This window comes from Perna viridis, chromosome 5 (genome assembly GCF_037379345.1).
Source record: "Perna viridis isolate PV_CMFRI_1.1 ecotype Kerala chromosome 5, ASM3737934v1, whole genome shotgun sequence".
NCBI classification, from domain to species: Eukaryota; Metazoa; Mollusca; class Bivalvia; order Mytilida; family Mytilidae; genus Perna; species Perna viridis.
Window position 1 is genome coordinate 5,250,959 of NC_142449.1, and position 13,296 is coordinate 5,264,254.

At 32.3% G+C, this 13,296-nt stretch overlaps 1 protein-coding gene and 1 long non-coding RNA gene across 3 annotated transcripts in view; one reads left to right on the forward strand and one right to left on the reverse strand.

Moving 5' to 3' along the window:
• The window catches only part of LOC148615707 (septin-7-like), a 39,595-nt gene extending 33,422 nt beyond the window's left edge, over positions 1–6,173 (reverse strand). Inside the window, exon 1 of one of the 2 annotated variants that reach the window (XM_088582217.1) lies at positions 5,953–6,173. In XM_088582217.1, coding sequence (XP_088438343.1) covers positions 5,953–5,994 — 42 coding nt within the window. In that variant the 5' untranslated portion in view covers positions 5,995–6,173. The remainder of the gene's footprint in view (positions 1–5,952) is intronic. The other variant, XM_088582218.1, reaches the window with a different exon arrangement.
• LOC148615708 (uncharacterized) lies at positions 6,126–12,650 on the forward strand. Its single transcript, XR_015922033.1, has 3 exons — positions 6,126–6,237; positions 8,714–8,821; positions 12,144–12,650. It is a non-coding gene; the product is annotated as an uncharacterized LOC148615708 (long non-coding RNA).
• Positions 12,651–13,296: the final 646 nt, after the last annotated feature.

Consider the following 13,296-nt stretch of genomic DNA (forward strand, 5'->3'; position numbering starts at 1 on the left):
TATATAACTGGAACTAGTACAAAATGTATATAAATATGTTCCTGGAACCAGTATGAAATGTATATACAAAATGTATATGTTCCTGGAATCAGTATGAAATCTTGATAAATATGTTCCTGGAACCAGTAAGAAATGTTTATAAACGTATTTCTAGAACCAGTATGAAATGTATATAAATATGTTGCTGGAACCAGTATGAAATGTAAGGATGCTAATCTTGGCACTTATACATGTAGGTACAATACTATCCTCCAAATTGATGTCACTGCTAAGTCAGCACCAGTCATAAAAATGTACATTTCAAACCAATCAAAATCTAGAGGTACAATCTTTTGTATACGTTCTTTTTATTGCTTCAAGTGTAGGTTCCAAACCTTTACAATGTATGAAATAATAATGACGGAAAGACTCTCCATCAAAGCTATTCAATATACATGTATGCAATAATTAAGTTGAAAGTGCCAAAGAATTTGTACCAAAAGCTATTCAAAGTATGCAATTACAATACTTAAGAGTATTGAATGGCAATACTTATACCTCTACTGGAAGGAAAACCTGTTGAAGAGAACAAAATAAAATTGTCATGCATAATTTGTTCAGTGCAGAAAACTGAGTCTACATTAATTTTTCTAAGTCTAAGGGCCATAACTCAGCAAAAAGTAACAAAACCAGCACAAAAGTTGACCTTGATCTGTTACTTGTCAAGGTGTTGCAATCATGATGAAAAAAGTGCAAAAAAACAATTATAGCATGAATTGTTCAAAGACCAAGGGTCATAACTCTGCAAAAAATCAACGAACCTAAACACATTTTACTTGCCATGGTAAAGCAATGTATCTTATCTTATGTATATCTTTAGTCATGATGAAAAAGTGCAGAAAAAAAAAAAACGATTTGCCTGACTGATGGTCAGAATGAATGCATACCTAAAGTCCCCTTCAGCAAAAGTCACTGGTAAGGGACTAATAAAGACTGAAAGTGTTTTCCACTAAAGCTATTCAAGCAGAAGTTAACTGAAGTAATTTCAAGAATTATAATCCTCATGTCTTGAATGATCCAGTAAACTTCACAACAAATCATTTTTTATTGGAGTTTTTCAAACAGAAAGACAATAGGTTCAATGTACTGAACATTAAAGGGAACAGAAATGACATACATGTATGGTATGTTTAATTTCTGGATGCAGTTCACAAGTCAAGAACTGTAGTGACATGTTTTCATATACATATGTAGAACTACATGTCATAAAAAATCCAATACTGTCAATTCCCTTATCATACTAGTATCTATAACATGTAGATGACAACATCAGAATTACTTTCATTAGGTCCACAATACTATTACCTGTCATAACAATTTCAACATTAGGTCTAGTAGTATCAAAAAAGATTAATTTTAAAAATAAATGGGTGAGATTTCATACTTCTGTTGATATCAAACATTTAAACTGTAGTATTGCTATCTGATATTAGGACTTAGTCTTGCATTCTTTGCCCCATAAGCTTCTATAGTATACCTTAAATTTTCATGATTTTTTTTAAAAAAATAGACAAGGAGTTTCAATCTAACTTATACCATGTTTTTCAATTAAGGAAATGTCAAAAATAATTTTTAAGTCCATTTGAGAAATAAAAGGCACAAATTTTGGTACACCAGGACAGGTCAAACTAAAAATAGACTTTTTCTACTTTCACTTTTATTTTGAGTTCTTAAAATAGACTTCTTTTCTGAAGCATTATTTTTCATGAAAATAACTGCTTTTCCTCAGGAACAAGTTTTCTGTGTCAGCTTGATATTTACCCTGTACTTTTGATGAGAAATGATAGTCATTTGCCAAGAAATAAAAACAGGAAAAGGCAAAAAGGAGACACACTATATTTTTTAGCCTCCATGTTTTGACATACACCTGCTCAGGAATATGTAAAACAAGACTGATACCTATTACTAATAAAATTTTTTAGATATCTTTAAATGTTGCTTTTTTTTCTATAACTGTGTTCAATTTCCAACTTAAAGACAAAATATCTCTGTCCTGCTATCCTGTGGATTTTTGTTCCAATTTTCATAAAGGTACCCTTTAATAGTATTAAGTCAAATATCTCAAATTTTGCAAAAAAAGACAATTTTTGGTAAAAAAATAATTTATTTACCTATTTAAACATTAAAAGTGGTCTTTACTGATAAGATAAATGCCTTAACTATTCTATCAATACCAAATTGTTTCAAAATTTTTTTGGCCCATATTCACAAAAAGTCAAGTTTGGACTCCCTTTTTTAGCCTTAACACAAGGGAGCCTCTTGATAATTTAAAATCTGCTTACTGAAACAGCCAATTGCACAAAGTTGAAGTTCTTGTTTACACAAAAGTAAAATAGAGTCAAAATGTTGTATATTTATCATTATTTTAATGAAAAAGACATTTTAGTTCCCAAAAATGCTGATTTTCAGTCATATTCGGTACCCTGCGCATGTATAAATGTACTCAGTAATTACAAAAGAAGAAGTACAATGTATCTCACAGACACAGATAGATATTTTGCAAGAACAGTAAATAACACACAGAAAATATCGAAGTTTCTACTTACTTCACACACTATTGAAGAAAATTCATTTTTTATATGTCATTACCACCATTTTTTTTATAAGCTGCCTTAGAATTTGGGTGGAAGTACCATTAGAAATGGTCATTTAGGAGATAAAATATGTTTTATTGGTCAGTTTTCACTTTTAATTAATCAAATGGCTGTAGTACAGCACTTCTTCAGCAGTTAAAGCAGAATAAAAGTGAAAATGCAAAAAATATTTCAGTTTTTATATGTCATGGGTAACAAGTGCAATTTGACCATTTTCAAGTCTCTACTCCAAGTATTAAAAATGTCAAAAAATCAAAACTGTTTGTAATTCAGCAATTTCAGACACCCTAATTATATCTTATATAGTTGTGTTGAGAAAACTTCTAATAATAACAATTGCAATCCATTGATTTTCTTTTAATCTATAAAAACATTGCTATTTTCCAAATTTAGTAAAAATATGCCATAAAAGTAAAAAAATGAGGCCTTGCATTACTTAATTCCATTTGAAGTTGTTCCATTTAGTATAAAACATGATATATTGTTGTTTGAAAGCTTCTAGGATAATTAAAACTCACTTACTAAAAATCTCACTTTCCACTGAGACTGTGATTATCAGGTCTCAGTCTTGTATTCTTTGCCCCATAAGTTTCTATAGTATACCTTAAATTTTCATGATTTTTTAAAAAAGATAGACAAGGAGTTTCAATCTAACTTTTGACCATGTTTTTCAATTAAGGAAATGTCAAAAAATAATTTATAGGTCCATTTGAGAAATAAAAGGCACGAACTTTGGTACACCAGGACAGGTCAAACTAAAAATAGACTTTTTCTACTTTCACTTTTATTTTGAGTTCTTAAAACAGACCCCTTTTCTGAAGCATTATTTTTCAAGAAAATAACTGCTTTTCCTCATGAACAAGTTTTCTGTGTCATAGCTTGATATTTACCCTGTACTTTTGATGAAAAATGATAAGTATTTGCCAAGAAACAAAAACAGGAAAAGGCAAAAAGGAGGCGCACTATATTTTTTTTATATACAACCGCTCAGGAATATGTAATACAGGAATGATATAATTAGGAACCACAATGTAGTTATATCATGAAAACATGTTTTATCTCCCCTGATACATGTCTTTAAGAAAGGAGAACTATGTTCAAGTTTAGGGGAGCTGTCCTGTTAACCAGCTTTGTTGATTTGAATAATAAGGTGATAAATCAGCTATTTGATTGAAGTACTAACTCTTAGATTTCTGGAAAATAACAGGTGTGTAATTCCAAAGCAGTTTAATATTTATTGGATCCACCAATCTGAGATTGTAAAATTCTAATTGACAGATGAATGAATATTTTTCATTCCATTTTTAATTGTGTACATGTATGTAAACTCATGAATAAAATCATTCAAGTCAGTTAATTTGGCCAGTTTAAATATCAACCATTTACAATCTACAAAAGTGTATTGTAGGTCAACAAAACAACCTACTATGGTCCTGCTAAGATAATTAAAGGTCCGGTATGAAAATGTATATCTTAAGATTAAATCGCTATCCCCTTAAGAACATTATATGGCTTTGGCCCAAAAACCTGAAGCACTTGCCAGTTCAGCAGACTTGTAGCTGTGGCCCAATGACCTAAACTCCTTAAATATGAGAGAACAACTGAATTCACTGTGGGACAACAATTGAATGAAATTACTGAACTTTCAATTATACATGTATTTGTATTTCTTTTTAAAAAAGAATGAATCAAAATGCAAAATATGAATAGAATCCCTTCAAATAAGTACATACATATCAATAGTAAATGTAGTCTTCACTGGATCTATCTCAGGCCATCTTGGTTACACTACATTAAACCAATCCAATACAGAACCTTGCTGTGAAATGCTTTATTTTGTAAGCTCTTTTCCATCATAAATTACAAGGGTTGGGAGTATGTTCTATGTAACCAAGTACCCAACATTCAATTATCTTTCCCATCTTGTACCAAGTTTTGGACCAGAAAAAAACATAAACCAGGGTACCTTTTGATATAAAACTTTTAAAACCACTTCCTAGTATCTCTTACACTGCATGTCTGCAAAGTTTATGGAATTAAAGAAATAACATTTTTCATTTATCTACTCACAAAATTTTTGTAGGGTTAAAAATTGTAAAAAAGGAGTGAGCAGTAAATGTGTTATTACAGTTTCCAAAAATTCCTTAACCTACATGTACATCTATATTATTTCTAAATTCTGATGACTTACATGTACATTGTAAGTACACAGAGACCATGGCAACAAGACTTATGTAGTAAATATGTATCTTAGAAATATGGGTGTTGTTTGCCATTCCAAAAGATAAAGCCATCAGTTCAGAACTTTATGCCAATGATTTTGAGTAGCCTGGAAGATATGTAAAACAAGTAAAGATAAACAGATTGAAACATATGTTGTAACAGATGCAACAACTAATTATACATAGGAAAACTGACAACCAAACACAAAGAATTTCTGTCCAAGAAGAAAACCTTCCAAACATGCAGTTATACCAAGAGATTATGCAAGATATGTAAATTGTACAAGCAGCATGTATAACATGCAATTCACCCTAACATTGATGAGACACTGTAACAAAGTGGCATGTTGTTTCTCTAACCAAGTCTCAAGCCATTTTCTATCCACTATTGATTTCACACATTTCCTACAGTGCCATCCTCCAGATTCTGATTGATATTGTTACTCAAAAAACCTTTTACAAGTCACTTGATATCATAAAGAGAAAAAAAAGCTTGAGTCCCTGTTTTCTGATGGTAATTACATTACACATTTTTTTTAAAACATGTAATACCCTACTCCATAGATATGAAGAGAAACTGCAGTGACTTTGTTACTCTTTTTCAAAAGCCACTTGGTGAAACAGTCTGTATTAGGATATTAATTCTATGTAACAAAATCACAGTACTGATATGACATAGTATCTAAACACATAGCTGAGACACTCTTGGCAAATTTAAGTATAAATACATTTATTTGTATAATGAATTTCACCTGAAGATATCATTGAATCATCTCAGCATTTTCTAATGAAAAAAAAAAACAATATGTTACACTATTTTATTGTGCACTGAAGATAAGAGAAAAGGGGTTATCAAACTGTCTAATTAATTAACAAATGAGTGCTAATTACTGTCTGACAGAAGTTATAAAATGTTGAAATTTCTGCAAAAATAGTTTGCAACAGTGCCAGTGATAGATTTATCAGAGGAACTAAGCACTTTGGCAATTTACTGTATGTAGCATGATTCTAGCGTGAAAATATGACTAATCCTGGAAAAATGTTATTCATAATTAAGCATTTATTAATTCATCACTTGAAGTAATTAAGTATCTTACCTCAGAGTCAGCCAACTGCAGATTGTCAACAACTTGTGACATTTTTCCTATACTCCCAAAAACATGCAACAAAATGGTAATCCACAGGCAAAACACTATCACAAAGAATATATATAACTGTTGTTTATCTCCACAGTAATCTACACCCTCAAATTTTAATTTACATCTAACAGCTCAAAAACAGTAGGAGCATTCTTTACTAGAGGAAGTCAGATCTGAAGCAATGAACTTCTCAGCAATTCAATAGTAGGCCAGACCTCAAAATGATATACTAAGTTCTTAGAGGTGAGACAAAAAAATACAAGGTGTTTACATTTGGTGACATAAAACATAAATAAAGTTGTATCTATCTCTTGTCATGTGAACAATTGAGCTGTCTAACCAAAACACCTGGGATTAATGATTTAGGGTCATTAATGTGCTACCCCCAGTAAGTCCTTATATAAACTAGGGTAACTATTACTACCTTATAATCTATGATCATTGGAGTGTGACCAGACTTCTGACAAAATTTCAGAGTAGTTTACATGTATTTTATATACACAATAAAAAAATTTAAAAGTTTAAACAAGTCCATCTGATAGTAGGTTTAAATAAGCATAATTATACCATAAACTAAATCTTAACCCAGAATTTTAGGTCTTTTTGAACTTATTGTGCCAGGATCTATGTAATCATAGATGTACTGCAGATGACTTCACTCAATAAAACACCTAAGTAATGATATCCCTTATATGAATATTCTACTACAAGTTTATATTTCGGAATTTAACACTTAATTAATAAGTCTGTAGAACTTGAAAAAAAAGAATGAATATGGTGAAACGTAATAAATGCACCCACTTATAATCTAAATTCAAAATTGTTGACAATACTTTCAGAGATCACCAAAAGGTCTTTAACAAGTGTAAACTAAACTTTAAGTAAGGTCTGAAAGACACAGACAACAAAATCCATAGTAACAGAATCATGACACTAAAAAGTAAAATAAAAATCACACAGTAACAGAACAATGACAAACTAAAAAGTAATTGAACAACACTTATACACATAAATGACCAACATCTTCCGACATGAAATCTGTGGTGGGGTTAGAACTAGTTTTATAAGGCCTTCGCCATCCAATGTAAGGTCAAACATGAACTGAAACAACAAACACATAAAATTAACTCTCCCTATGCAATAATTCAACATACACCATACAGACATTTCAGTTTGTCTATATAGTGTACTGTTGAAAAAAATGACGAAGTTAGGAGGTCCACATCTTCAATATCGGTATGTATATAATCACTGTGCAAAGTTTGAATAAATATAATAATGCTTAAATAATTCTGAATTACAGATTACACATTGCAAGTACCATTCACAACATAAAGTGACAAAAAATTATTCAAATTTCTCCATAATGCAAGGTGCATGTCTTCATTGTCTATAAAAACTGATAATGTTTAAACGAGTTACAGATTACACTAAGACTGAAAGTAGGTACCCCTAAGCGTGACCAACAGATGAACAGAGAGACAGAGTCAATCAGCTATTAAACCTCCCTTAACTGTTGATAAGGCAGGTAAAAACTGACGAACAGATGCAGTCTCATGATGGGATGGTCATAACTTTCCCCCAATTAAGTTACAATGTGACATATTAACACAGACAAACAAAAGGCAGGCAATTGCATGGGAAAATGGGTCTGTTGCATAAAAATGGTCATTTTTGGGGATTATTTGTCATTTTTCACCAGATATGGAGCTCACCAGAGGTAAGTCCAAAATGCATGATTTCAAAAGCTTGTTCCCACTGATGGTCATTTAAGCCAAATAGGGTTCATTACAGTCAAAAGTGGAAGGTCAGGGGTCCCCAGAGGGCTCACTCATGAGAAAAAAATTAGGGTTTTTTTTGGCTTCAGATTGGTCTAAAACTGGAAGTGGTTGGTATAAGGGGTTGACATTGTGGGAACGGTGAGAGACATCATTATTCTATAGAAACTAGGTAAATGAAGCACTATGGGTCAATCCTGCTGTTTTTAGAGACTGAGAAATGACTCCTACCTCTAAAAAAAACTTTGTGGCCACCCTAACTCATGACCTCTTATTCAGCTCTCAAGTCCCTATTTTTAATAAAATTCCAAGTAAGATAGTCTCATTTTAAAGCACATTCACTCTGCTTGCAGATGAAATCAAAGTGTGGTTTCCTTAGCTAAAAATAATATTTCCAAAACCTAAAAATCTCCCCAGACTGTATACATTGTGTATAAGGTTCCAGCATGGTAGGGGTTAATACTAATCCAAAACCAGCAACAACAAAGAATATATAAACTTGATAAAAAAAAATCATCAAAAATACAATCACATATGGAAGCATTTCAAAAAGCTTTGAAGAATAGTGTTGTTAATCACAGATGTTAGGATAAAACACTGGGCCACTTTCAGGCAGGGGAATGATAATAAGCAAAATTTACCAAACTATTAACACACTGTAATGAAAAGACAAACAAGTTACATCCACTTATCAAGTATAAATGTATAATACATTGTAGACTACTTACCGTACTTGCTGTTATCCAATGGAGTCAAGTAATATGAAAAAAAAAGAAAATTTTTACTGAATACATGAGGACTAGCTGAGAAATTAATTCATAAATATACATTGAAATTTACTTTGATGTAACTATTTCATTTTTCTAGTTACCCTGTATAATTCTTATTGTTAAAATGTTTCAAGATAAGCAATAACTAAGGTAATCAAATTTACATTTTAGATTCTGGTTTAGGACTTCGGACGCTTCCTTCATGATTGTGTCTCCCTGTCTTAGCAGGAACATCAACAACTATATAATAACAGTATTTGTGCACCCCAAAAATTATATGTAGGTACATTGAATGCACCTGTAAGATAATATAACTAATAGACCTAGAAAACTAGACATTGCACATCATGGGACTAGTACCCTCTGCAGTCTGTTGAACCCTGTACATTTGTGGACAATTTGGACACACGATTCATACAAGACACAATTTTTATGGGGGATAAACTTAGCACTTTGACAAAAAATGTTGCTGCCATAATTAAAACAACCAACTCCAAACTACAATTAGTACAATTTTTTTATTGACAACACAATAACAGAATATAACTGCAAATTTACTTTAAACATAAATTCCTGACAATATGAACATCCAAATATGGTAATTTAACACCCAATTCAATTTCATAACAATCCTGTAAGTTGAGGGCAACACATAAAACAAAGTTTTGCTATCAAAAGCTTAAGTTCAACAGCCATCATTTCTATCATTTTGCTCAAACATAAATTTTGACAATATGCACATCCCAAAATGGTAATCTAACATGCCATTAAGTTGCTAGGGAAGAGTTGTGGACAAAACATGAGACCAAGTTTAACTGAAAAAATGGATTTCACTACTTAAATTTTTGCCCAAACATATATATTTTTAACAATATGCACATCACCATATAGCAATCTAACACCCCATTTAGTTTTAAAACAACCCTGCAAGTCATTGAGGAGGAGTTGCTGACGATGCTTGAGAACAAGTTTTACAGAATTTCTACATTTTTTGTCCAAACATAAATTTGTGACAGTATGCACATCTTCATCTAGTTATATTACATCCCATGAAGTTTCATAAAAAGGTACTGCAAGCTTCTTAGAAAAAAGTTCGGAGAGACAGACAGATAGGGTGAAACCTACATACCCTCCCCAACTTATATGAAGGGGATATAAGAATAGGGCATCTAATGGGTCATTAAATGAATACTCATCTGCTCATATTGTGTTGTATTCTATATCCATGGACACATGCTAAATTACAAACCACCATTTAAGAACAACAGATTAAACTCAAACTTTATCTAAACTCCATAACCTCAAAAGATTTTCCAGCATTCCAAGATAAATAGCACACACAGAATAGTGTTTTGAAATTTGTTACCATATTAAAATATTTGAAGCATTGTCAATTTCAACATTAGTTTGAAATTTTTAAGAATGTAAATCTGTGTTAAATTGTGACTACATGCACATTTGTACAATGTACCTAACAAATTTATCCCATAATTCCTGCAAGGTTGAAGGTTCAATTCACAACCTATTCTAATTTTCAATGTGACTTCACACTTTCATTGGATTAGTTCATTGAAGGAATTTAAATTGACCAGAATTTATACAGACACTAGAACTACATGTACCTAGTCAATATGCATAATGAAAAAGGCATGGATTTTTCTGTTAAAAAATTCTTTAAAAGAAGATTTTTCATGAAAAAAGAAGCTAACTGCACAACGTGTCATAGTTTTCCTTTGCTCTTTCGTCTACGCCAGACTTAACATTTAATTAGCAACTCAGCAGGTGTTTCTAGAAAATCAGAGGATGCTTACCTTAACAGTGCACATGGTCATGCTCTCAGTTTTCAGTGAGTGGCATGTTTACTTTTGTTTCTTTGTACACGTAATTTTATTTTCATGTTCTTTGACGTGTCTGTTTTCACTGTTTAGTCTTTATCCTTGGATTACTGTATAATCATTGGATTTCCATTAGAATTTTGGTTTCCTTCATTACTTTTTTACTCAATCACTTAGAATCAATTAATATCACTCAGGCATGTGGAATAAATGTTGATATCTTGACCACTCAGGTGTATACGTAACTTTTATGCAAATTGTTGAAATGATAATAAAGGTCTAATGCCAATCTAACTTTCTGCTGGAAAAATTACTTTGCTTCTCGTTTACTTGCATCAAAATCAGGGTTCTCACTAGGATTTTTACATGGCGAGTCCTGGAACTCATCACTTTTTGGAAATGTGAGTCCAAGATGAACTTCGTGGGTCACACCCTTTTCCTGTTTAAAACCGGTTCGAATGCTACATTCATTATTTTAGTGTGTGCTTGTACTACAGACATGTACATGTATGTACAATCATAAAAAAACAATACTTACTCCAATTATGCATGTCATCCTATTAAACTGTGTAGAGTAAACTCAGCACCTTTATTTTTTTTATAAGAAAACAAACTTATTCAGTTTGCTGGCTTCATGAAATAACTCAATACATAATGTGTATTCAGTTCCATGTACCTACATGTACTGCAAGTACTTCCATAAAACATTGTACTTACATACTGTACCTGCCAACTTTTGAAAATCCCTATGGGGGTTTTTATGCGGCACAATGTGTGAACCAACATTTTCAGAACATATTTTGCAAATTGCATGGGTTTTACTGTAATAATGTATGAATGAGACCAAGGTAGGAAACTCACTCAAATTCTAGCCAGTCCTGAATACAATTTTTCAATATATTTACTATATGGCTATATAAATTTTTGCAGAAATTAGCCAACCCTGCCGAAAAATAGCAGTCTCAGCCTGGCGGACAGGCTACTATTTCTAACTGATGAGACACTATAGCATTAAAGGGCCTTTTTCAGTTGAACAACATCAGCATGCACTATAATTGATTGAAGTTTGTAAGCCCCTTTTTTTGAGTTGGATTCCTCCAAACCTAATCTTAATTCCTAAGTTTTATCAAATTCAAAAAAAAAAAAATAAATGAGAAAACTTTCATTTACATTCAAATTCATTTCTACTATTTCAAATTACAGTGAGCTAATATTTCCTTCTTCCCATTGGTGTCAGTTGAAGTGGAGTTAGTATTCACGTTTTGAAGTTAAAGAATTACAATGCAGCAAATTTAATTGCCAAATTACAAAGGGAGATAAATGTTGACAAAATATTGGTCCGCAAGTTGGGAATATGTCCTTTCCCGGCCAGGTATGCATGTTTTTATTGTAATAGAACATGTGAGAATAATATTTTTTTCTAAGTCAACAGACCATGGCTACGGGGATATATGCGTAAAATTGGCATGAATTTGTGATGCAATGATGGTAATGCATAGATCTGCACACCAAATATCATTGACCTAGCATAAGGTGTTCATGTTGAAATGAACTTGTCAGAAAACTTAACGTTAAGTTTGTGGATGCCTCCATCGCCAGAAAAGCAAAACCTTAGTCTACCCTTCCACAAATATCCAGGCTTTTCGGGAAAAAGGAGGCAGGTTTTTTTTCCAGGATTTTGAAAGCTTAAGTCACGTGTTGATGCAAATTGTCAGTTACCTCCCATATAATTTTCCATCTTTTCTATTTTACATTTTTTGTTGCAGGCAATCCTGAAAAGCCTTGATATTTGAAAGAGAAAATAAAACTCAACCCCAGCCCTCTGTAGACACCTTTCACATTAGCTTCCATTCCAGAAAAATTCATTATTTATATTTAGGCCAAATGCAGTCAACATGACAACAGGTGTAAGATTTGTAATGTTGGAACAGGAGCCAAAGGAGCAGAAACTTCAGTTGATTACTAAATATGTTTTTTAAACTGACTCAAAGTTCGTTGTATACACACATGTTAATTGGTCAAAAATTGAAATACTATTGAAAGGGAGATAACAGCAGTCTTAAGTCAAGATTAACACTAACAGTAACAGATTAAAAATATTCAGCCACCTCAAACTTTGATAATTTGCATCAATCCAAATAAATGGAATATATGATAAAAAACTAAGCAAAAAAATAATGAATGATTTTGACAAAAAACAGCAATTACACGCTTTTTATTTCGAAAATACTGATTATCCTATTTTATTGTTGCGGAAGTATACATATAGTCGTAGAGCCAGTGCTGTGATATCATGTCAATAAAAACAACTGAAAAATGATTAATCTTTTTTATATAGCTGAAAGTCGTTAGAACTTAAATTTATTCATCTGAATTAAATATAGAGGGAATTGATTAATTTATCCTGTTTTTTTTCTTACCCATTCTGTCAACTGTTTTAGCCGCTTAATATCCACGCATGCTTACGACAACACAAACTTATTTCCGTTTCCCACCTACTTTCATTTTCGGTTTACTGATAAGATTTACTTTTTATGAGCAACTCGGCGGGTGTTTCTAGAAAAGCAGAGGGCGCTTACCCTACTGGTGCACCTGGTCCATGCTCCCAGTTTTTAGTGGAGTCCGAGTTGCTCATTTACTTTTGTTACTTTGTATGTGTGGTTTTAGTTGCTTTGTGTTCTTTGTTGTGAATGTCTGTTTTCCATGTCTGGTCTTTGTCCCTGGATTACATTCTTTTGATTACCGCTATAACCTTGGTTCCCTTGATTACTCTTTCACACCACTGGGTCGATACGTCTGCTGGTGGATTTTGTCCCCGACGGCATCATCAACCCAGTAATACAATTTTTAAAATTAATGCCGGTTTTAACAAAAGGAATGAAAGAAAAACTGGCTCGGACGTCGCCCAGTATAAAAAGG